Source organism: Camelus ferus, chromosome 4 (genome assembly GCF_009834535.1).
Source record: "Camelus ferus isolate YT-003-E chromosome 4, BCGSAC_Cfer_1.0, whole genome shotgun sequence".
Taxonomy (NCBI): Eukaryota; Metazoa; Chordata; class Mammalia; order Artiodactyla; family Camelidae; genus Camelus; species Camelus ferus.
Genome location: NC_045699.1, coordinates 71,374,709 through 71,400,083, shown reverse-complemented (window position 1 = coordinate 71,400,083; position 25,375 = coordinate 71,374,709). Strand labels below are relative to the sequence as shown.

Here is a 25,375-nt window from a genome sequence, read left to right as displayed (position 1 = left end):
ATTCAAATTTGCCTTATTGTCTTACAAATGTTTAAAGGAACAGTTTGGATAATGTCCTTTTTTATTGTTATCTCCATTCTCCATGGATACATGAAAACATGAATAGCAACTACTCCTATTTCCAGGAGCAGCTATTGTGTGCCAGACGGTTTGCTGGGGGCTTTCCATGTATTATCCAACGTAATTCTTGCACCGGTCACAAGGGAGACTGCCCCTGTCTCATCCCCCAGACCAGGGAGATTAATTAGCCCAGCCAAGGATCAAGCTGGCTGACCCAGCCCCCACTTCCCACTCTTGCTTCTCCCTCGACTGCTTTTATTTTAGGGCTGTGCTGTCCAACAGTGTAGTCACCAGCTGCACTCAAAGAATGTCAAAGATTTAGTAGGCCAAAAAATACACAAGTTATCTCATGAGTCATTTTTGTATCAAAATGAGCATATTTGGGGGGAGTATAGGTCAGTGTTAGAGTGTATCCTTAGTGTGCACGAGGTCCTGGGTTCAACCCCCCATACCTTCATTTAAAAAAAAAAAAAGATCATATTTTGGATATATTGGGTTAAATAAAATCTATTATTGAAATTAATTTCACCTGATTTCTCATTACTTTTTACAAAATTGTGGTAAAATACACATAACATAAAGTCGACCGTCCCAACCATCTTTAAGTGTACAGCTCAGTAGTGTTAAGCACGTTCACATTGTTGTACAATCAGTCTCCAGAACTCTTTTCATCTTGCAAAGCTGAAACTCTGTCCCCATTAAACCACTCCCCATTTTCCTCTCCCCTCAGGCCCCAGTAACCACCATTCCACTTTCCGTCCCTACGAATTCAACTATTCCGGGTAACTCATATGAGAGGAGTTACTCAGTATTTATCTTTTTGTGACTGGCTTATCTCACTTGTAATGTCTTCAAGGTTCATCCGTGTTGTAGCATGTGTCAGAGCTTCCTTCTTTTTAAAGGCTGAATGATATCCACTGCATGGATAGACCATGTTTTTTTATCCATTCATCCGTTGGTGCACATTTGGGCTGCTTCCATCATTTGGCTGTGGTGACTAATGCTGCTATGAACATGAGTGTACAAATACCTTCTCAAGACCCTGTTTTTGATTCTTTTGAGTATATACTCAGACTGGAATTGCTAGATAATGTAGCAATTCAATTTTTAATTTTTTGAGGGACCACCATTTCACCTTCCCACCGACAGTGTACAAGGGTTCCAATTTCTCCACATCCTTGGCAAAACCTACTTTCTTTCTTTCTTTTTTTAATAGTAGCCATCCTAACAAGTGTGAGGCTCTCTATCTTTTTAAACGTGACTATTAGAACTTATGTGGTTCACATTTATGGCTCACATTATATGTTGATCAGACAGCAGTGATGGAAAAGAAAGATGAAACTCAACTTCCCAGCTTCCCTTGCAGTTCAGGTAGCCATGTGATGTTGTTCCGCCCGATGAGGCAAGAGCAGAAGTCTTTCGGTGCCACCTCTGCTCCTACCTCCTCCTTCCTGCCTTTAATTCAGAATTGGGACCCAGTCATCTCACAACCACGAAGTGACAGAAAGGAGACTGAGACTAAGGGTGCGGGGGCAGAGTGATGCAAGAGTGTGGGTCCCTGATGAGCCATTGTGTCAGCCCCACATGTACCCCAAGACTGCTTATCACATGAGACCAATAAGCCCTTCTCTCCTTAAACTACCTTTAGCTGTCTCTGTGATTGTCCGTTGCAGCCAAGTCCCTTGTAAGTGGCACAGCTGGGACATGACTGCATGCCCATCTGTCCTCCAAAGCTTGTGTTCTTCCCACCTCTGCCCTAACTGCCTCCCAAGAACGGACTGGTGACACCAGTGAGGTGGACACTGGGCTCCTCTCAGTCCTCGGCGCCTGTTACCCCCAAGTAGGGAAAGTGATTTGCAGCCAGATGATGAACAGACATCAGTTGCAAGGAATGTGTTCACTTTACACACAAAAATTTACAAGTTAGGATGTCCCCAGCTGTATTGTTTAAGGTAGAAAAGCCTCAGTGGTCAACAAGAGGGGATTCAAGAAAAGATGTAAACCATCGAATGGAATCTTCAGCAATAATTAAAATGTTTTCGAAGATGGTTGGATGATAAGGAAAGGTATTTTGGGCTCTATTATGAGAAATGGAGGTCACAAAATGGTATGATTGCAGTTTTGTAAAATAATGTATATGTGTGAATAACCAGAATGTTGAGTGGTGGAATTACACATAACTTTATTTTCTTATGTAGTCTTTTCCATAGTTTCCAAGATTTCAGAGTAAGTGTGTATTTGTAATTGGGGGGGGGGGGCAAAAGCAATACACTAAAAAAAATGACTCCGTCGCTAAGGTGAATGGACTGTTTATTTGTAGAAATCTGATGTGCCTTCTTTGTGCTGTCTTTCCTGAGGACAGGGGGCTGGAGTGGGATCTGAGGGAAGGGGCACTGAATGAGAGCTTCTGAGACAAAGATCCTTGTAGTGCTGTGGCTTCCACAGGGAGCCCACAAGCCTGGCATCTGCCCTTTGACCCCGGGTTGTAAGTGAGGATTCCAGGATTGAGTAGCTGCTGATGCTGGCAGTCCATTGTCCCTCTTAATTAAAATACCCCGTCCACATAACACAGTAATAGAATTAGAAGGCAATTCCTCCCTCAAATGGGCTGCGGTCGAGGCTGCACACACAACCTGTGTTTTGTTCCACTTTGATTTAGCCTAATGTGTTGGTAAAAGTGTCCATTCCTGAGATGCTTTGTACTTAATTACGTATGAACATGGCAGAAAGTGGAGGCTCCTAATGACATGCTCGGTGGTTGATTAAGTGAACATCCAAATGCACAATCAATAATTTACTCAAATATTTAAAATACCGCCTGGCTTCCTGTGATGGGAAGAGTATGGCTTGCGTGTGGTCCTTTGTTGGCTGCTCTGAAGGTGGAGGTCCCCCTGCCTCTCTCTGTAGCTAGAGAGTAGATTTTCTAAAACACAGTTCTAACCACATCACACCTCACTTAGAACTGTCTATTGAGCTCCCTCACATCCACCCCTCCCCGCCACTGTGCCTGGCTGGCCCCTAGGCACCTGTGGCACCCTCGGCCCAGGGCTCCCCTCTGCAGGAGGATGCTGTGACTCTCTAGGGACTCCCCAGTTCTCCGTGCAGGTCTCCTACCCAGCATGTAAACCTCATTGCGTTTCATGTTCCATTTGCGTCCGTCTCCCCTGCTAGGCTGTGAGGGGGGTTGTGAGAGGAGGAACGTGTTCTCTTGGGATCCTTTTTTAATTCTTTTATTCCATGGCTGTCTCTGGGTAAATGAATGAACTGGGGTGCAGGTATCCTGGAGCAGTGGCTGTGATCAGCATCACCAGTGAACAATGCTCTCCTTTTCCCTCCTCTTGAATTAATAACAAGTTCCTCTAATCTTAAATTCCTGATTGTTTCTTCTGGAGGCGATCCTACTTTGTTATTCACCAGATGAAGGAACTGAGGCTCAGAAGAGTTAACTCATTTTCCTGAGAGCCCCCAGTGGGACTGGTTTCCTGGTCTCCAAGATCTTATCTGTCCTTGGGACCACTTCGGTCACCATCATCACCGTTGTCATCCTCCTCCTCCTCATCGTGCCAAGGTCATGGTTGGCAGGAAATAAGAGGAAAACAGGTGCAGGGGTAGGTTCAGAAGAGACCAAAAGAGGATTCTTTACCACACTTGTTTATATGAATTGTAATAAACCGGATTCTAAGCAGTTACAAAACTGGCTGAGGCCCTGAGCCTGAAACAGGTGATTATGGAGGAACACATAATCCACTTCAGATATTTCCAGTGATGTTTATTGGGCTAGACTGGGCCTGGGTTTACCATTGGCTCCCCAGCTGTTTAGCAAAATGTCGAGCACATTCAACATCTATATTTGTTGAAAGACTAACGTGAATGCCTACCAGGTCCCCAGAACAGTGTGCTGCCTCAACTTAATCCTCAGAGCAACCCCCGAGGTCTTAAGCATTGTGCCACGCTGTCTACAACAGGTGGATTCATCCCGCAGTGGCTTATTCAAGGCAGATTTGATTTTAAATCTGTCTGGTGACATTCTGCCCAACCGTCCAATGCGGTGTTCTGTGTCTAGTGAATCCTTAATAATATTAATTGATGAGGGTGCTTTCTCTGTCTGAATGCTTAACCCATGCTCTCTGAATATGATGGAGTTGCAGCATATTTTAATTAAATCCTGACAACTTTAATTCTGATTGCTCATTCTAATACCTCTGAGCTGATAGCACCAAGCTAATGGCTTGTTCATTTTGGAAGATATTAGTAGCAGGGTGCTGCCTATTACCCGAACATAAGATCATGATAATTAAAATCTGATATTTGTCAAAATGAACTCCTTTAAAGGAATTTATATCCCACACACAGATGCAAGCATATACATGCCAACGTTCTCAAGAATTTACAACACCTTAGAGAGACTCTGTCCATTCCTTTCCAAAATGAAAAGATTTTTTGTTGACATGATGAAAGACTACTTCCTAGGTTCAGGGGAAATGTGTATTTCCACTGATCAATTTCTGCGTTTCCCAGAAGAGGGGAGCCAGAGAGAAATCTTGAAAACTAATGACAGTGGAGCAGAGTGTATTTGTACTTTATTGCCCCAATCAGAGTCTAAACCACTGAATCAGAGAATGAGACAAAGGAAAATCTAGTTGTGTGTGTGTGTGTGTGTGTGTGTGTGTGTGTAGCAGGCAGGAGGTGAAGGGCTGAGCAGGAAGGAGAGAGGATATCTGAATACACAAAGAGATTAAATAATTTGGAGAGAGGATCCAAGAAGTAAATATAATATATTGGGTAAACTCATTGCTTTCACAAAGTTGCACTGAACACCTACTGTGCCCCAGGCATTGGAGACACGATAGTTACAAGGTAGCTGTGGACCATACACCTATGGTGCTTGCCTTAGAGCATGATTCTAACCAGAAGTTCATGCTTGGTTGTGTGTGAATCCCCCAAATTGTATGCCAAACCTCGTGTTTATAGATGCACACAGGTGTGGGCAGCAAGAGACTGGTGCAGTTCCCGCCTAGCCCCCAGCCCCACCAGGGACAAAGTATACAGCAGGGATCACAGTCTCTAAGCCTTTAGGTGAGTAAAAACATGATAATAGAACTTGCCTCTTCCCCTAGAAAGGATGAATAAACAGAAGCCCAAACCAAAGCAAGCCAACAGACACAGATTTTTTTAAAATTTTGTAAAGTTGAAAAAGTATTTTCTACAAATATCTTAAAAAAACAACCCCCCCACACTACAAAGGAGATTTAAAAAAGGCCATAAAAATAGTGAATTATAGAACGTAGTTCATTGCCAAGCTCTTGGCATCAGGGTCACATCATTAGAGATAATTTGAATAGGACCCTTTGTTAATCCTTGCTTGACTCTGGGCGGAGAGTCCTCAAGTCCAGGATAGGAGCACACGCCACAGACCCATCCGAAACTTTCTCAGCACGGTTCCCCTAACAGCTACAATCTTCTGTGTGGTTATTACATGCCAAACAATATTTCAAAAGCTTTGCCTGCAAGGTGTTATAAGCCCCACAGCCACTTTGTAAAGATATGTATTATTACTAATCCTATTTTACAAATGAGAAAACACAGGCTCAGTGAGGCTCAATAACTTGTTTAAAATTCCACAGTGAGACGTTCCTATCTCTACCCCTTCTCCTTAGGAAAAGCTATAAATGGCAACAGGTGAGGTAGATGTCAGGCAATGACGGCAACAAAATAAACCCAAGACCATAAAACACCTTTCTTTCTTATGGGACTATTCATTATTAAATAGTACTTAAATTTAAACACGCATGGAGAGCAACATCAGGGCTCAGTTTTTGAGCAGAATTTATCTTGATTGTTTCAAAACTAGAGAATCTGAATCCAGGTGGTATGAGGGAAGCGAGGTTGGAGAGGCATAAGGGAATTATTAAGGATGGGGGTTTGAGGTGAACTACAGAATTTCAAAATCCTGGTCAGCAGAGCTTGGCAGAACGGAAGACTTTTCTTCCGTGTTTACACTTTCCATGTCCCTTATTGGTGGCCATTTAAAAACAACATATTTTGTATGTGTAACTGATTCGCTTTGCTGTACACCTGAAACTAACATTGTAAATCAACTACACTTCAATAAAAAATAAAACAATAAAAATGCTAAAAAAAAACCAACGTAATTCGACAGAATTTCAGACATAATGGCAAGAAGTGTACACATAATTTCTGTGTATCCCTCATCCAGCTTCCCCAGCTGTTAATATTTTGTCACACTTGCTTTACTCTCTCTCTAAATAAACATACCCATAGAATTTTCTTTTTCATGCAAACATAAGGATGTTCCTTTACCCCTTCAGGGTATATTTCCCCCAAACAAGGACATCCTCTTCCATAACCACACTGCAATGATCAAAGTCTTGACACTATCACCAAAAAATACTATGAACTAATTTACAGATGTCATTCAGATTTCACCAATTGTCTTCAACTGTGTCAGCAAAAGAAAATCCCAGATCAACCAATGCATTCAGTCGTCACATCTCTTTAGTTTCCTTTAATCTGGAATGTTCCTAAAGCCTCCTTTGTCTTTTATGACACACACCTTGTGGAAAAGTATAGGTCAGTTATTTTGTCCAGTGTCTTTAAGCTTGTTGGATGTCCTCATCAGATTTGGGTTCTTCAGTTTGAGCAGGAATATCACAGAAGTCATGTTGTGCTCTTCTTAGTGCATCCTACCAGGGGCGGCTTTGTCCTACACTGGTGATGTTGACCTGGTCTCTTGTTCGGGTGGTGTCCGCCAGTTTTCTCCACTGTGAAGTCACCATTACCTCCCCTCCCTTTACATCACTGAATTAAAATTTTAATGGGAAAATATATACAACATAAAATTAACATTTTAACCATTTGAAGTGTCCAATTCTGTATCATTAAGTGCATTCACATTGCTACACAACCATCACCACCATCCACAGAACTTTTTCATCTTCCCCATCTGAAACTCTCTGTCCATTAAACACCAACTCCCCATTCCCCCTCCCACAGCTCCTGTCAACCACCATTCTACTCTGTTTCTATGAACTAGACTCTTCTAGGTACCTCATTTAAGTAGAATCACATGATATTTGTTCTTTTGTGTCTGGCTTATTTCGCTTAATATAACATCTTTAAGGTTCACCTATGTTGTCGCATGTGTCTGAACGTCCTTCCTTTCTAAGGCTGAATAAACATTCCCTTGTATGAATATGCCACAGATTGTTTATGAATTCACCTCACGATGAACACTTGGGTTGCTCCCACATTTTGCTCTTGTGGATAATGCTGCTATGAACTTCAGTGTACAAATATCTGTTCCAGTCCCTAATGTTTCCTTCTTTTGAGTATACAACCAGAACTGAAATTGCTGGATCATTATTTTCCCCTTCTTGATTAACAAGATTCTTGTGGGATGACACATTAAGACTATATCAATGTCCTGTTACTCCTCACGCTTTCACCCAGTAGCATCCCTTGATTCCTATCTGAATGAATTATTCTAACTGTTGCCAAATGGTAATTTTCTTTCCATCATTCCTTCCCCATATATTAGTTGGCATTCTAGGGAAGAAATTGCCCTCCTCCCCCGTTTATTTACGAATATGGACTCATTCTATTCAGTCCTTCACACCATGGACGCTTTATTGCTCTGAGCAATTCTTTTCCATATGACTCCCAACAGTCCAAGTTTGGGAAAGTGAGGGAACTTGCTGTATTTCCTTGTCACCACCAGGAAAGCCGAGAGTGCCGCCCGACTTCCCCAAATCCCGATGATCACTTTCCTGCCCACGCATTCGTTCAAAGTGGACACCCTCTTTGGGAGGGTGCCCTCAAGAATCACCTGGGCAGCCCCGCCCCGGGAGAACTACATTTCCCAGAGTCCTTCGAGGGCTTGCGTCATCAGTGAGCGCGGCGTTTCGCTCGCCAAGCCGGTTTTGGAGGGCCGGCTGTGGTGGCGGCAACATGGCGGACGTGCTAAGTGTCGGAGTGAACCTGGAGGCCTTCGCCCAGGCCATAAGTGCCATCCAGGCGCTGCGCTCCAGCGTGAGCAGGGTGTTCGACTGCCTGAAGGATGGCATGCGGAACAAGGAGACGCTGGAGGGCCGGGAGAAGGCCTTCATTGCGCACTTCCAGGACAACTTGCATTCGGTCAACCGGGACCTCAAGTAGGTACCGGCTGAAGGGGCCAGAGTCGGGGCCCTCCCACCCTGTCCCGACAGCGCGCGAGTCTCCTGAGTCAGGGGCCGCTCTCCCTTTTCCTTGCTCCCTTGCTCTCTTTCCCTCCTCTCCAAGCCTCTGCCTACCCCTCAAGGCCACCTCATCCTCCACCCCCGCTTTGTCGTCTCCCGTCTCTCGGCCTTCTGGTCCTGGCTGTCTCCTGCTGCCGTGGACCTCCTCTGTGGTCCTTCCATTCCTCACGAGGGGAAGTGCTCTGCCCATGAACTTCCACTCCTCATCTTAGCATGGCTGGGTTCTCACCTGTAGGCCCTCTGTGCCCTATCTTGTCTAATCAAATAGTAACAAACAGGACCTGCTCAGGGCTGCCCCAAGCCCAAGTGCATTCGATCTGATTGGCCCCAGTTTTCCCGCTCTGAACTCTACTCGCCCCCGCTCCCCAAACACGACAAAGCAGACCTTGATCTATCTTTCTCTCGTCCCCTCCTCCCTCTGAAACCACCTGGTCAGTACTTTCATTCCCACTCTCGCTGCTCCTGTTCAGTTCCTTCCTCTAGAGACACCTAATCTCAGGCTTAACCAGCTTAATTAATCACTTACGCTTAAACCTCCCCTCTGCCTCCCAACAAGTATTAATTTGTGGCCCTTTAGGGTTAAGGATTGTACATTTCCTCCTGCTTCTTACAAGTCATCTCCTTTATTTCTACTTTGTAAGTGTCGTGTAAGAAGTAAGTGAGAGGATGTTTGTAAAATGCCTGATACATAGTAGGCACTCTTTCATTGATTATGTCCTGAACTTGCCTTCCCTTCCTTGTGAGACTCAGTCCTTCCCAGGGAGGGTAGAATTTCAGGGTTTTTGCTTTTTACCTCAGAACTGACTTCTCCAGGGGAATGTGTTTGGTGAGCTCGTCAGCTTCTGATTTGTGGAGTGGATGGGGTTTTTTTTCCCCCTCAACTTGGTTTCCTTAGTAACCAGATGGAAGGAGGTAGAATGTAAGAGGAGGTGGTGACCAAATGATGGGAGCCTCTTTTTATTTTTATTTTTTTCTCTAAGTAGTTGCCGTCCTCATGCCGGGGGAAAGCCAGGAAATCACACACCCCTCCTCAACTCCCACACTCACTTGCTGTTCTCTGGCGCGGTGCCAGTTAATACTCTCCTGCTGGAGGGGACGCACTGGTTGTTCTTTCCTCTCTCCTGTCTTCTCTTTGATTGGCTTCCCTTGATAATGTTCAGGGTCTTGTGACCCTTCACCATTTTGGAAAGTTTAAGAATGTTTACATTACCCTGTTGCCTTTTAAAATCTTTATACCGCAATGCCAAGAAGAATGGGGCTGGAGATTCCAAAGTGAATGTGTCCTGAGAAACTATTCCTGGAGAGTCTTGTTGACACTTTGGGACTGGCCCCTCAGAACGTGCTCCTGGAATGTGCTTTATCTGTTGGCTCCCTTTCCTGAGCTCGTCTGGAGTGTTCCTGCTAGACTGAAGTGTGTGTATGTGTGTGAGTGACACAGCCCCCTTGGTGGTGTCTTCCCCTTCCATTTGTTTATTTTATCTCTTCGTTGTTTTGTTAAGTTTACCATCTGTGAAGCACCACGTACAAATCTCTCTCTCTGTGAATGATAAATAATCATCATTTATTCAGGTACTTGCTGTTCTGCCAAATGTAGTGATCTGTACATGGGTCTGAAACTGTGAGCGAAGAGCAGTGTAATGCCGTATTTTGAAATTCCAGAAAGTCTCCTCCCCCCTGCAGAGAATAATAGTTTGAGTTGATAAATCCTGATTTTGGGAGTCTTTTTGATTTCATTGCTCTTACCTCTTTTTCTCCTTTGGAATGGCACTGGAGCACTCAGTTGGAAAATAAGATGAACTCCCAGTGAGAGGTTTTTGCGAGGGTCCCTAGTCTGCTTAACCTTTCAAACAGAAACTAATGATGGAGAGTTTGAAGAAGAGCCTTTGTCCAGTGTGGTTGGCTCAGCACTGGAGTTTTAGTGGACTCAGTGGGTTTATTTGCCTTATCTGTTTACTTTTCAGTGAGCTGGAGCGTCTGAGCAACCTGGTAGGCAAGCCTTCTGAGAACCATCCTCTTCATAACAGCGGGCTGCTGAGTCTGGATCCTGTGCAGGACAAAACTCCTCTCTATAGTCAGCTCCTTCAAGCATATAAATGGTCAAACAAGGTAAGGGCGACATGGCAGGGGTGGAGCTAATAAGGGAAAAAACAAGGTTTCTTACTTATTTTCATAAATGCAGAAAGTGAGGGTCAGTTTGCCTTTCTTTTTCTGTTCCTGATTCGGCGTGGGATTAGAGTTGGAAGTTTTAGAGTTTCCCTCTGAGATGTGATGTAGTCCTTTGAAGTCTTTGAGGATTCATCATGATGCTCGGGTAATTAAATTTTTAAAAAACTTCCAAGTCAGGTGTGTTTAACCTGGACACTGAGCGTGTAGGGAGCAGCTCTTATGAACGCCTTGGAATCACATGCAGAGTGTCGTGGTATGGGTGTGCTTTCCTGGGGAAGACTTCCCAGCGTTCAGCGCATTCTCAGTGGAGTCCCCGATGCCCCAAAGGTTCGGGACTGCTGGCGTGGATGTGCAGCCGCTCGCGGTGTTTATGTTGCTTGGACTGTTTTTTCCCTTGCTGCTGGAAGAACATCACGAGAGAACTGTTGGCTAGATTAGTCTCTCCTCTCCAGTAACTGACCCCCGCTCTGAGGGAGACTGTTCTGAACACTCTCCCTGAACCCGCCGGCCCTGGATTCCTGCAGCTGGCAGGCCCGTGGTGTAGACCCTCGGACAGCTGTGAAGGGGAGACTAAGCTGCAGTGTAAAACTAACAGGAATAGTTAGGCTCATAAACCGGGAAACAGCTCGTTTCCTAACAGGTTCCTCTTGTTTGGGTGCTGCGGGTTGCTGTGCATTTTTTCCCCCTGTTGATAGAAAACGAGAATATATATTTGGACTGATTTTGGAAGCTTTTCCCATTAGCTGTGCTACCTCCCTGGAGATAGTTGTTCTTACAGTTACTGGCTGTGAACTGCTCTGCTCCCTCCAGTTACCCAGCGTCCTTTTCCTCTTTTCTGTGGCTCTGTTCACTCTCATGTCTTAGGTGACAGATGAGCCTGACAGTGTTTCCAGCATGTGGAACTGTTTTCTTTGAGTGTGTCTGTGGGAGTGTTTAGCACTCTTTGGTTTGAAGTGGAACCCTCGCCGCTGAGCCTGAGACTCACTGTCGTGGGGCGCCGCAGAAGGAGCCTGAACCTTGGACGTGTACGCTTAGCCTATGAGGCTTGCCCTCCAAGCTCTAGGCTGCTGTCAACAGAAACCCAATTCAGCCTTGAGGATCAGAGGGCCCAAGTAGTGGGGGGACCTGTCACTCTCTGGCCCTCTCTATGCCTGCTTCCTTGTGTTGGCCTGATGTCTCCAAGTGGTGGAAAATACAGACTGGTGGTTGTAGATTTACATGTTCCTTATACCAGGTGATCTCCAAGTGTCCACACTAGGCCCTGGAAATGGACTCTGGCCCTGTTTGGTAGGTGGCCCCAGTCTACGCAGACAGTTCATTGGTTTCAGGAAGTGGGATTCTCTGATTGCAGTGCAGATCACCTGAAGCACAGGAACTGGGGCTCCTTGGAGTTGGATAGAGGCAGAAGGGGATGCAGGGCAGACAGAAAATGATAGATGTCTGTTGTGGTTGCCAGGGCCAGACATGAGACTGTTCTGGCTCCATGCAGACAACACTCCCCGCTCAGGTTGTCCCATTTGAGCATCCTTGTTTCCCAAGGGGCACTCTTGGGCATCTGAACATGAACATTTACCTGGTGATTGGGTGGGACCTGATCTGTAGGTGCATGGTGCAGCTTACTCTGGTTGGACTCGTGGTAGAGGGTCCTGCTTTTTGCTTTTCGGACAAGGAAGCTATGTTGATGGATCCAGTGGGTAATGATCTTGGAATAGGCTCGAGTGATGGAGACTTTTCAGTGGTGGGAAGATTCAGGCTGATATTGAAACCATGAATGCCTGGGACTCCAGTGGAAGCGACTGGTTTTAAATTGAAGTGATGACACTTAACTTTTGAATGAAAGTAGTTTTAATTGTTTACTGAATCTAATGGAGTATTAAAATAGAACTCCCTGGCCCCCATCCTTGTCCTCTGGTGGAAAAGAAGTTGTATAAAGGAAAAGAAATATTATGTACATGGAACTTTTTGTCCTGGAGATACTGCAGGTTGAAAATAGATGTAGAAATAGCTAAGACATGGACGCAACCTAAATGTCCATCAGCAGATGAATGAATAAAGAAGATGTATGTATACATAATGGAACATTACTCAGCCATAAACAAGAATGAAAGATTGCCATTTGCAGCAACATGGATGGACCTAGAGATTATCATACTACATGAAGTAAGTCAGGCAGAGAAAGACAAATATTTTATGCTATCACTTATACGTGGAATCTAAAAAATACAAATCAACTTATTTACAAAACAGAAATAGACTCACAGACGTAGAAAACAAACTTACATTTACCAAAAGGAAAAGAGAGAGGAAGGGATAAATTAGGACCATGGGATTAATACATACACACCACTGTATATAAAATAGATAAACAACGAGGGTTTACTGTGTAGCACATGGAACTATGTTCAATTTGATAATAACCTATAATGGAAAAAACTCTGAAGCCGTATACCTAAAACTAACACAATACTGTAAATCAACTATGGTTAAATAAATTTTTTTTAAAAAGGTAGAAATTTGTCACCGACAGTAAATCCCTTATGAATAGTGGGAGAGATGTAGAGGTATTGGTCATGTCCTGGCCTGGTGCCCTCCTGTAAAGTCCCTGCTCCTCCCCCAGCTCCCTAGTGTGCCAGCAGAGAGGGGATTTTGGACCTCTTGTACCGCTAATTGACGAAATAAAGAGAATGAGTAAGTAATGTTTAGTTTGTCTCCTTATTTTATCGCCAAGCAAACCAAGGCCCAGTGAACTGACCTGCTCATGGCTCTGTAGCTAGACTAGAATTTGCCTTTCCTGACTGAGGTCAGTGTTCTTTCCCTAAAACTTGATGCTGTAATCCAGTTTGCCTTAAGGTTTTTGACGATAGCAAACATTCCCCCCCTTTAACCTTCATTCTAGAAGCAGTTAATCTATTTTACTCGTGAATCTGTATCACATTTTACTGATTTTTAGTGGTTTACAGAAGGATGTTGACGGCAGATACATGGTACATGGATCCTCAGACTGTCTCTCTTGCCCAGGGCAGACATCACTAATCACCCGCTGCCTTCTTTCCTGCTGAGGCTGCTAATGGGTTCACAACTCTGTTCTGGGGCTCAGTAGCCCTGGCCAGTTACTCAAAGGTGGGCTGCAGGGAAAACGTGTTTTTTTATTGCTGTGATGGCAGATAGTGTTCTACCTGACTTTTGCTTACTTACGCCTTACCTTACTTTAGAAGGGTTAAGGCAAATTGTAAGAACGCTGTACTTCAAACCTTGGAAGAAAGGCTGGAAAAAGGGAGAGGGTGCCTTATGTACATTTCTTTAATAAACTCAAGAAGTGGCCCCAAGAAAGAAGCCAGTATTCTAATTTCCAGCTGAGGACATGGACGCAGCAAACAGTGATGTATGTTTATCTTGCCTCTCCTGCAAATGAAAAGAGCTTTTTAATCGTCAAAAGCTTTCATCATTCATCATTTTACCCTCGAAGAGTTTAAAAGAGTAAGTGCGTTAATATGTTAAGTGGAGTTTGGGGTAACTTGCCAGGGTCAGCTTTCTGCCCTGTTGGCTAAGAGTTGAAGGAAGTGTGGGAAAGGCTTTGATACCACCCGTTACGTGATGAGCTTTTGGTTTTATGTGCTATTGGCCGTAGAGAAGTCTCGTTCACGCTTAATGACTAATTATTTTCTTTAGGGGATTTTGTAGTTTTTGTAAAGTCAGTTGGAATATTAATTACATGGTAATTGGCATAATTGTTAGGCTAACACATTTAAAAATTAATATAATCTAATGAAATGATGTCAAATTGCTGTGAGCAGCACTTTTCCTGTGCTGAATTGGGGAAAGAATTTAGCTTTTAACTATTGTGCACCTATAGATAATTGTCCTGTAGAGGGATGACAAGCTCTCTTGGCAAGGGCAAAAAATAATTGGCATCAGCGCTGTCCTTGCTGTAAGATAGCGAGTGTAGACTTTGTATCGCTTGTTATGCTCAGGTATGCTGAGAGTTAGACTGAGCTTGTTCTGAAGGCCCCTTTCCGAAGGCGCCCAGTGTCCTGTCACCAGGCTTTTGTTTCTGGCTTTGACGTTCTTCACTTGTTTGTGGCATAAGGCAGCTTGTGTATTTGCCTGAAAACTTCACGAGGTCTTCTTGACGAAGACTTCAGCCTCTCCATGGTGATGACTGAGGCAGCAAAGGCCCCAGAGGTGTCACTTTCTCCAGGGCTGGGAAACGGGCCTGGGGGCCGCTGACTTTTATTTTTTAATCTTTTAATTTTTATTATTATTATTTTTTAGACTTTTATTTGTTTTTGCATGCTTAGTTTTTCACTTCTATCAGAGAAAGAGTGACCTTCCATTCCAGGCATATTCGGTTGGAAAGTCTGAAGACATTTCCTCCAGTCTGCCCTCCTGAACTGTTCTCATCTGAATCTGGTTACTCAGCGGCTTTAAGTTACTGTGACATTCATGTCCCGCAAATCCTGCCTTGAAGGTGCTCTTGATGTTTTGAAATCATGGAGCTAACAGGGGTAGGATTTTTAAAAATTGCAGCATGGAGCCTCTTCCTTTAGGGACCCTGTCCTCTCTAAGGTCCCTAAGGGGAGAGACTGTTCTGTCTGGTTCCCTGGAGGGAGTCCCCAGCGCCTCACAAGGCTCCGGGTACACAATAAGCATTCAATTAAAATTCATTGATTGAATGAAAGAATAAATAAAAGCTTTTTCTGTTGAATTTTTAATTTACAACCCCTTTTGTGGTTTACATGCTTGTATTTTTGATGAAGGAGGATAAGAGCGCTTCCATTCGGGGCTGTCCCTGAGAAATCTGGTTGTGCTACGTGTAGATGAGGGAGCGTCCCGAGATCCTGTGATGGAGGCCAGGGCTGGGTTCCAGGAGGGTAATTTGGAAGGACAGGGCGAGGTCAGTTGGTGAACTGATGATAAGCTCTTTGAGGGCTGAGGTTAGCAGTTTTATCTCTGCCACTTGTCACCCGCTGTGCCCGAGGAGAGCCGGGTTGACAGCCAGCGCTCAGGAGGGAACGGGACTTGGTAGAAGTCTCCTGGAGTTGGCTGGGTCAGGCTAATTTGAGCCACAGCAGCTGATGTCAGGTGTCCTGTGGCAGCTGTCCTGTTGGCAGTACTGCAGAAACGGTCTGGGAAGAGGAGTGTCAACTCCACCAGCCTCTTAGGGAGTCTCCCGCTCAGTGTGTTATCAGTAACTAATTTCTGTTCTTAGTGTTTTCCTTACCACCAGGCCCACCCCCTTCTCATTCAGGGAATGCAGATTTATTCAGAACATAATGAGGAAAAAAAAATCACTTAAATGCTCCCCAAACTTTAATCACCACGCCTTAGGATCAGGCCCTGTTTTTGACTGTCATTATTATTGGTAGAGGTGCTGGGTACCATTCTTAGAGGTGTCCTTTCACTTCGGTCTAACCCTCATAGCTCCCTTTCTCTCAGAAGATGAACTTGCTCGCATAGTGAGTTTGACCATAGTCTGGCTGCCCTGGCCAACCTAGAACCCTACACCCTTCTCCTCCTCCCCACCCCAAGCCCTGATACTGGGGCAGCTATTATGAAAAGAGCAGAGAGTAACACAGTCACACAGAAAAAAACAGCCAAACAAAACCAATCTCCTGGATCTCTAGATACCATTGGATTCAGCAGTAAAGGAAGGTACAGCCAGAAATGTCAAAACTTGAATGCAGGTTCTGGAGTTAGGCTGCCTGAGACACGATCCAGCTCCACACTTACTCTGTGCCTTGAACAAGGGAAAGGCTCGTTCAAAGCGTCAGTTTCCTCATCTGTAAAACGGGATAATGCTAGTATTTGTATCACAGTATTACAGGGAGGATTAAATGAAGTAATGCATGTAAAATGCCTTAGGATCACTCACATGTGGCAAGTGCAATATACATGGTAGTTATAATGCCCGGGCACACTGATGGTGTACATGTGTGTTTATCGTGGGGTGGCAGTGTTGCTCAGTGGTTAAGAACGTAGGCTCCAGAACTAGACCAGCTTAGTTCACATCCCAGCTCTGCTTCCTGACGGCTGTGAGGCTTACCTCTCTGCCTTAGTTTTCTAGTCTCTAAAATGGGGATGATGGTTGTATCCACCACAGAAAAATGTTTTGTGACTAAATGAGGTCACATGAGCACAACATTTACCTGGCACAGAGTAAACCCTCTCTTGGAGCTGGTGTTATTATCTTAACAAACCATGGTGAGGACAGGCTCCCAGGCAGTGCTGGCCTGTCTTCCAGTGATTTCCACTCTATCACACAGCCTCCTAAACTTGACTTTAGTATATTCTTCTGAAACTACAAATGGGAGATTCCTTTAGGTAATCAACACTTTCCCCTTGAGGAGGCCTGTGCATAGATGTCAGCAATTCGTACATTAGTATGAATTAGTGGGAAGGGGACTCTTCCTTCATAAAACCTGGAGGTGGGGGTGAGGGATTGGGAGTTTGGTGAGGAAGGGCTGACCTTGGTGTTGGTGCTGGGATTCAGATGGGGTGTGGGACTTGAGGCCGGGTGAGGGACCTGGGAAGAAACCACCAGGAGGAGTGAGAGGACGGCAGAGGAGGAGGTGAGAAGGAAGAGCTGGCTTTCCCCCTGGGCAGACCATCGGTGCAAACTGAGGAGGAATCTCCTCGCCTTGATGTAACGCCTTCCTCCCAGAGCTCAGAATTCAGATTGGTCTGTAGTCTTCTTACCTGGTGGGAAAAATGTCATGGGCTAGTCTGGGATTTCTAGCGTTATTTCTTTAGGAAAATGTTTGCACACTCAGGCTGGTGTAAAAACAAACATTTAGATTATATCCGTTTTGTAAGTTGGGTGCTTGTTACCAGCAGGGCTCTGGCGTCGGACTCTGCTGGTTTGACTCCCCCAGCTTATGACTTGCGGCAAATTATATAATGTCTCTCTGTCTCAGCCTCCGAGTCAGTCAAAAATAGGTAATAACGCTTCGACCTTCCAGGGCTGTTGTGAGGATTAATGAGTTTAATACACCCGAGGTACCTAGAGCAGTGCCCATTGTGTATCGAGCGTGCAGTGGTGTTAACTCTTATTCCTTTTAATACCGCTGGTAAAGCTTTCACGAGGCAGCGTGCAGTCAGGAGAACACTGGACGGAGGTTTCGAGAGCCTCGGGTTCGGTTTTGGCTGTCCACCGTCCAGCTGTGTGCATCGTGCCCGTGGCTCTACCCCTCTGGGTTCTCGCATCCTTGTTGGTAAAGTGAACAGTTGGACCGGATGGGCTCTCCAGCCCCTTTCGGCTCTCACTTGGCGAGCAGCGGTGCGCTCGCTCATGCGTTTCTGTGGTTATGGAAGTGAATATGTGACCTGGGCAGTGAGGAGACTAGCTCTTTTCCAGCGACTTTTCTTAAGCACAACTGCCGTGTGTGCTGCTGTGTCCGCTGCAGAGCATCTCAGAAGACACCAGAATAGAGCAGCAGCCCTCCAGGCCCTTCATGGAAAATTGCCTTTCAAAGGTTCTCTGGACGGCAGTCGCCTCCTGTGACGCGCCAAGTGTAAAAGTTCGTGACACTCACGTGATGCCCCTGGAATGCCAAGTGGTCTCCACACCGAGGCTTTGGCACGTCTTTGTGTTCGCTTATTAGTTGTGGTTTCTGGAAGTTGTCACTTTATTGTGACCTGGAGTCAGATTTGTGATTCTCTCATTCTTTTTCTCTAAAGGGGCAGGAACCCTGCTTAGAAGCTGCCCCGTGCAGGCTGCAGAGGCTGCTGGAAGTGCGTCGAGGGTGCACCCCAGGAGTCACTCTGTCTTCAGGGGATGCATCCTAGTCCCTCGGTGGCTGTCTTACAGCAGCCTTTTCGGGGATGATTAGGTTTGTGTGGTTTGTCAAAGCCTTCTGCAGATTGTCACCAGAGCCTGAAAAGGGCATTTTCTCTTCTCGTCCAGAAACGTGTGGTAGAAGGGAAGTTGTCCTGTATCATTTTTCTTCCTGGTGCGTTGCATGTTGATGGCGGGAAAGGAAGCGCGTCATTACAAGTGCAGAAGGAGCTGGCGTTCCGCCTCCCCGTTGTCTTGTTCTCTTCCTGGCCGGTGTGAGCCAGGGAAGAGCCCTGAGATAACGAGGGCTTCTCTCCTGCGGTCCGTGCTGCTCTGGGCCATCTCGCCTCCTCTGCTGCTTCGCTGGCCAGCCATTTGCTGCTGACACGTCACTCCAGTTGGCCTGGACTCCCCTGAGAGCCAGACCCTTGTGTCATAGTGCCTGCTGGACATCTGTGCTGAACTCAGGCCTCTCAGATGGAAGGAGTCCAAAACTGAAGTCCCGCCCATGCCACCAGACCTGCTCCTCGTGGCAGGGTGTCCTGTCCAGCCCAGTGCCCAGATCCTCACACCTGCTGACAAAGATCTGTTGATCCACCTCTTCAAAACCTCTTATTCTTTCCTCTCCATCTTGGCCGCTGCCACCGGTGCCCAGGCCCCCATTATTGCTGCTGCCTCCCCACTGGTGTCCTATGGGGACACCACCTTCCACTCTGCAGTTCCCCGGGAGCTTTACAAAGTAGACACCCGACTGGCTGCTCCTCAGTGGTTCCCTCCATCTCCCTTAGGATGAATTCCAGCTCCCGGCTGGCATTCGTGCTCAGGGGCCTGGTCCAGAAGCAGACAGACGTTTGGCCAGATTTCTTAGCCTCAGTTTGCTCATCTGCAGGGTGGCGTGAACAGTCCCTCCTCGTGGGGTAGCCGTGAGGATTACGTGAATCTTCACTTGAGTGTTCAGCACAGAGCCTGGCAGGTGACCTGTTTTTTTTGCATCAACAGTCTGGGTGCAGGACTTCACGATCTGGCACCAGCTTCCTTCTCTTGCCCCCACCCCACCTTCTTTCTGGGGGAAAAACCCCAAAACTTTTTATTATGGAAAGTTTCAAATTACATGAAAATAAGAGAATTATGTAATGAACCGCTGTCTGCTCAGCTTCAACAGTGAGGGTATTTTGCCACTCCTACTGATTTCCACACATCCCTGTTCTCTTTTTCAGTGGGGGGCGAGGACTGGAGGGTTTTAAAGCAGTTCCCGGGCATCCTGTTGTTCCATCGTGAGCATTTCAGCATCCAGCTTCCTTTCTTCTCACTTGCCCAGCTCTGCTTTTGCCAGTTCTCGTCTCTAGAGTGCATTGCTATTCCCCAGGGTCTCTGCATCTTAGGGTCTCTGCGCATGCTCTTCCTTCCTTCTTTCTTTGGGAGACTCTTCGTCATTTAGGTCTGAGCCCCCCTGGGTGTCTTCTGAGACGTACTCGGATTAGGTGCCCCTGTGTCGGCACTTGTGACCGCATTTACCCTGCTCTGCCTGTGTGTTACTCCCACGAGGTGAAGCCTCATCCTGTGTTAGGACTTAGACTTTGCGTGCCATCTAGCCTTTGAGCCTCAGCATGCTGGGCTAGAAAATGGGCATAATCCCAGTCTCATGGGGTTGGTCTGAGTGTCTAATTAGAGACTGTCTGCAGAGTTTCTTGTCCAGGGTAGAATGTCTGCTGGCATTTAATAAATGGTCGTTATTGCTAGTGGCTGATCTGAGTGTGACATAAAACAGTATTTGAATGGGGTTAAGTTGAAGCCTCTAAATCTCTTCTTTGCTTTTTAGGTGGTCTGTTTGTGATTTCTCCCTTCTGAATCTGCTGCTGTTTACTTCACTTTGACTTTTTTCTGATTTCAGTTGTTAGGTATGGGGCACTGAATGGGAGGATGTATAGAAGTGAGTGCCCAGAGGCTTTGCCCCGATTTCTCTGGTGCCCACACCCTTATTCTTGGGGCCTCTGGGCTGGGGTCTGGGGTTGCGCCTGAGGGAGGCTTCTGTGGCTCCTGGAGCCGGCCTTCAGCTTCCCTCTGTGGCTGGCTCACGTGTCTGTCTGGGAGGCTCCAGCCCACCCCCTGGGGCCCGAGGAGGCTGGTGGCGGGCGCTCCCTGGGTCCTGGCCCCAGATCTTTTCCTTGCCCACTTGCCAGAGTGACTGGAACTCCCAAGACCCCTGCCTCCCCTGGGGACAGCTTATTCATCTAAAGGTTCTGGCAGGTCAGTCACTTTTGTCGCACTGTCAAACTTGCTCAGTCCTGTGGGTTGGAGGCTCATTCTGAAATCTCCAGCCTCCTCCGTGGCTGCTCTCCTAGACGTGCCCCTGTTCCGCCACGAGGAACCCAGAGCGGGGACCGAGCCAGCTGCTCACCATCCCCTCTGGAGCACCTGGCACCTGCTGGGCGCATTCTCTCCCACTTCCTCCTCCCCCACTTCCTCCTCCAGCAGTGTTACTGTGTGGCTTCAGAGAAGCCTCCAGAATGACCAGGGATGCTCCGGTCTGTCCTTGCCCCGCAGGCTCTCGGCGGCTGCCCTGATCACACTGTGCTGCAGCTGCTTCTCTTCAGGTCTGTCCCCTTTTCTCCAGGGTTGGGGCTGTGGCGGTACCTTTGACTACTTCCCTGCTGTCTAGGGCACAGTAGTCACTTGGTAATTGAGCCCAGCACCCTCCCCTGCCATATTTCCAAACAGACTTCAGGCCCTGTACCTCCTTTGACTGAGTGTTAAATCCCCAGGAGACCCCCGCGATCAGGTGGGTCAGCGCCCCTTATTTTGTGGAGTGTCTTGTCCAGGGTCACGCTGCTAGTCCTCTAGCTGGGACCTGCGGTATTTGGCAGCCTGGAAAGGGAATGTCAGACGGATGTCCAGAAAAGCAGAGGCTGCTTCCGCTTTGAAGCCCATTAAAATACTGCCACTTACCTCTGCTTCTGTGGCTGCCGACCCCCTATCAGTGAAGCAGGAGCAGGCTCAGTCCACACGCTGTATCAAAGGGAACTGTCGGGGCAGGTGTAAACCATTGACAGCTGCGGTCTGTGTGCAGAGCAAGACAGCTCGGGGCCCAGCGCAGGTGTGGACATGGCACAGGGTAATCGCCTGGCTGTCCACGGGCAGAGCAGCCCTAGGCCCCGCAGATTCTGAGAGGCAGGCCCCCCTCCCCCCAGTCTGCTTTAAGCTCCGATGTGATAAATATGATATGAGAAATTGGGATCTTAGCAACTAACTGGTATCTCTGCTGGGTGTGTCATGAAAAGAGAGGTGCTGCCTTGGAGCCCCTTAACTGCCCTTCCTGGCATGGGAGGGGACACCGAGGGTGGCTGTGTAAAGCTAGGTGCCACTGCCTACCTTTTCCCCCTTTTTAACAGGAATTGTACGTAGTCCTCCACTGGGTTCATGGGATACCAGTTGCTCTTACTTTTTCCCCGTTTGGGTGTTTCTGTGTGTTTTACGGCTGAAGCACTACACCGCACCACTGTTACTTACGGTCAGTAGGCTTCTCTCATTAGTGATCACTTGTCAGTAGTTGCTGTCACTGAGCATTTGGGCTCGGCTCTCTCCCGATGACCATGCACAGCAGATTTGGACGCAGGTCTGCAGGCTTTGAGTGTGTGTGTGCATTCACATATGAGAAAGTGGTTGCACTAGTTATAAAAAGCTCAGTCACGTTCACTTCTAGCCTGCTTTTGAGTAGTGTGCTTTTTGCTAGGAAGTGTCTAATCCATCATCTGGTACATATTTATTGAGTATCTGCTATATTGCTGGCACCATTCTAGACCCAAAGAATGAAACTAAGTTCCCGTCTTCCTGGGACTTAGCCTGTATCTAGTTCTGTAACTTGATCAAAGTGCCCAAGCACATTGTTATAATGATAATTCCTGGCTCTGCTGTTGGTCTCTTTACCCCCTGACTCAGTGGCCTTTATACGCCTCAGTTTACCAGTCTTCACTGTCAGAAAGGAGCATGACTCACAGAGTGCTGGGTGACTTAACTGACACGTGCAGCTTATCTGGACAGTGTCTGAACATAAAGGGAATTTTGTCTTGCTTTCCTGATATCTTAAATATCATCCTGTTTTTATAGTTTGGTACATTTTAATTCTGTCATATGCCTCATGCAAATGCAAATTTATTGCTGTAATACACACCGTTCTGGTTCGTTTGCCCTTGGCATGTCACCAGTTTGCCCTTACCCTGTTGTAGCCTAAGGTTGTGCTTGTTTTAAAGGCTTCTCGTTGATTTCAAGAGAACACTAAATATATATCTCATATTAGTGTCCAGAGGGGGAGAAACAGTCACCCACTTGGCTTCAGGGTACTGACTTTCTTGCCACATTGACCTCAGACCTGACCCAGGTGAACCCTTTGTTTCCTAAAAGAACTCACCAGGTGTTCTTTGTAATATGGACTAGTGACTCCGTAGCAAAGGGTGCTGCACATTGGTTATTCTCTCTATTTGCAAATGGGTCTGTTTAAGTTTCATTTAATACCTGGAGCCCTAAAGGACAGTTTGCCCATGGGTGAGGTTGGCCCCATCGCTGACTTCAGTGCCTTACCCCAGGGCGAGCTGAGGCCCACGCATGCACCGTGTCCTCCCCTGTTGCCTGGCTGCCCACCCGGCTGTCCATCAGTCATTTATCTTGCTCACCATTTAAAATCACATTATAATTCAGTGTGTTTCCCAGAGAATGCATTGATTCAAAATTCTATATCATTCATTGTGTTGATGGTGAGAATTAGAATCACTGGAGTTTCAAGATAAAATGAATTCTCGACCTCTGTTTCGTAGAAGAAAATGATTAAGCAACTGTTGAAGAGTTTGTTTAGTGATCAGGTGGAAGTGTATTTTTCTTTTAAAATCATTTCGTTAGTTTCTGTATGCTGTTGTTCTCTCCAGATTTCATCCTCACCACCTGCAGAATGAGTCTGAAGGCACTGATTTTTCTGGGCAGTGAATGCTCTTAGCACGGGGCCAGCACCGAAGCCGCACTCGGGGGTGATGCATTTCCTTTCAGCCCTGTGACTTCTGGTCCGCAGTGCCCCCTGCCCCGATCACTTAACTCGAGCCAGTGAGACACTGCTGGTTAACTCGATTACCCTCAAGCTTGGTTTGGATAGCAAAATGCTAGCTCTAAATGCCTTCAAAATGGTAAAAGAAGCCACAGAGGATTATAGGGGCCAACCTTCTATCCCTTGTTTTTCCCAATCTAAAACAGAGCAGTCCGTGTTCATTTTAATTGCTTGGATGAGCTCAAACATTGAGATTTTAATGCATTTTCACAGTAGCTCAGACAGCATAACCACATTATCCTGCTGGCAGCTCACTGGAATCCTCGGCCAAAATGCTGTACTTGGGGACCTCGGCTTATAAAACCGGAATGTGGTAATTTCCTAGCAAGATGTCTTGTGGGGGATGTTGTGCTTCCTGTTGAGACTTCAGTGAAGCCCTGTCCTTCTCAGTCTCAGAGTGATGGGCATGTATGGCTTTCGAGGAAGGTTCTCAGAGCTTTTGGTTAGCAAGGGTGGAGCTGCCTTATTCTGATGCGTCACAAGATGGGAAAGGCCTCTCTAAGCCCCCAGGTGGATTTTGACTCTAAAGGCACATTGACCGTATCTTCCCCCTGGGATGGTCTGGAGGGCAGTTCCCAACAACTATGGCTTCCACCTTCTACTCCCACTTGTCAGATAACAGGCCCCCCTCGTGAAGAAGGTGGGGAGCATAGAGCTGGAAATACCGGCCCTGCGGTGGGTTAAGGAAAACCAGCAAAATCAAACTGGGCAGCGTCCCTGCCTCCTCGATTTCACTCACTCTGCACATCAGCTGCACTGGACCCTCACGCGTCCGGCACTGGGGCTGCAACCATGGTTTCTCGTGTTCAGAATGTGCTTGATAAGTGTTGCTAAACTGATGAGCGAATGCTCCCCGCTGCTTCGGGGCGTCTTCTCCCATAGCCGGGACATTTGCAGAAGTCTCCTGACTGGCCTCCCTGTCTCACCACCTCCTGTCTTTCCCCACATAGCATCGGAGTGACCTTTAAAAATGCAAGTTTGATCTCCTGAGTCTCCTGCTTAAAATAAGTTGATGATTCCTTCTTGTGCTCAGGATTAAGACAAGCTCCGAGGAGTGGCCGATAACTGTCTGAGTCTGACTCCCATGGTGCCCCAGCATCTAGTCACTTTGAAGCTCCCTGCTCAGCCTGCCTGCCCTCCTGCTGTTTCCACAGCCCATTTAAACAGGCCCCACCCCTCTTGTTGTTTGGCTAATATTCTCTTACTTTATTTTTCCATATTTGTGTACAGTCACATACTTGGGAGAGTCTTTTCTAACTCCTCAAGTCAGGGTGAGGTGACCACTCTGTGTACTTCTGCAGCCCCCCCCCCCCCCCGTACTGGGCTGGGACAGGGGACAGGGGACAGGGGACAGGGATGCTGGTAACCGCCCCTCCCAGTTCATCATTGTATTTCCAATGTCCAGCAAGGCCCATCAGAAGAAAGACAAACTAACAAAACACTTGCAGTTGAATAGGTAGCTTCCTTGCCTTTGAAGTCAGTATTGCAATTCTAATGAAGTGTGTTTTTGAGGGGAGGAGGTGGGCTAGGTGGGGCTCCTGGTCCCACTTTTCTTTAGGTCTGAGTAGGAGGTGACTCTTAGCCGCTGCACTTCTGAGCACACAGCTGCTGGGATGGCTTTATTTGGTTTGTGCATTCCACTCACGGCTTGATTTACTGAAGGATAATGCATATTAAGTTTGTTTTTTTTAAACTAGTTTGAGGATACAAACAGAAGGCAAATTATCTTGATTATTTTGAGGCAGATATGAAAAGGACAGAGAAAGGAAACAGTGAAAGTTACAGAAGTGTCACGTTTATTTTAGCACTTCATACTTTCCAAAGCACCCATCATTCATCAAACTAGATGGGCTGTGTAGCCTGTGTAGCGTGGCTTTAAAGGCATGAGCTCTGGGGTCAAATTGCCTGGGTTCAAATTCTGCCTCTTCTCTTTACGACCTGTGACCTTGGGCAATTTACTCCTGTTTTCTGATCTGCAAGAGGAGGTTCGTAATGGTCTCTCCCCAGGGCTATTGTGAAGATCAAAGGCTT

At 46.6% G+C, this 25,375-nt stretch overlaps 1 protein-coding gene across 2 annotated transcripts in view; it reads left to right on the top strand.

Moving 5' to 3' along the window:
* Positions 1 to 7,970: 7,970 nt before the first annotated feature.
* MED27 (mediator complex subunit 27) overlaps positions 7,971 to 25,375 on the top strand; it is a 186,746-nt gene continuing 169,341 nt past the window's right edge. The window contains exons 1-2 of one of the 2 annotated variants that reach the window (XM_006181938.3): positions 7,971 to 8,231; positions 10,277 to 10,421. In XM_006181938.3, the coding sequence (XP_006182000.1) occupies positions 8,029 to 8,231; positions 10,277 to 10,421 (348 nt within the window). In that variant the 5' untranslated portion in view covers positions 7,971 to 8,028. The remainder of the gene's footprint in view (positions 8,232 to 10,276; positions 10,422 to 25,375) is intronic. The other variant, XM_032478714.1, reaches the window with a different exon arrangement.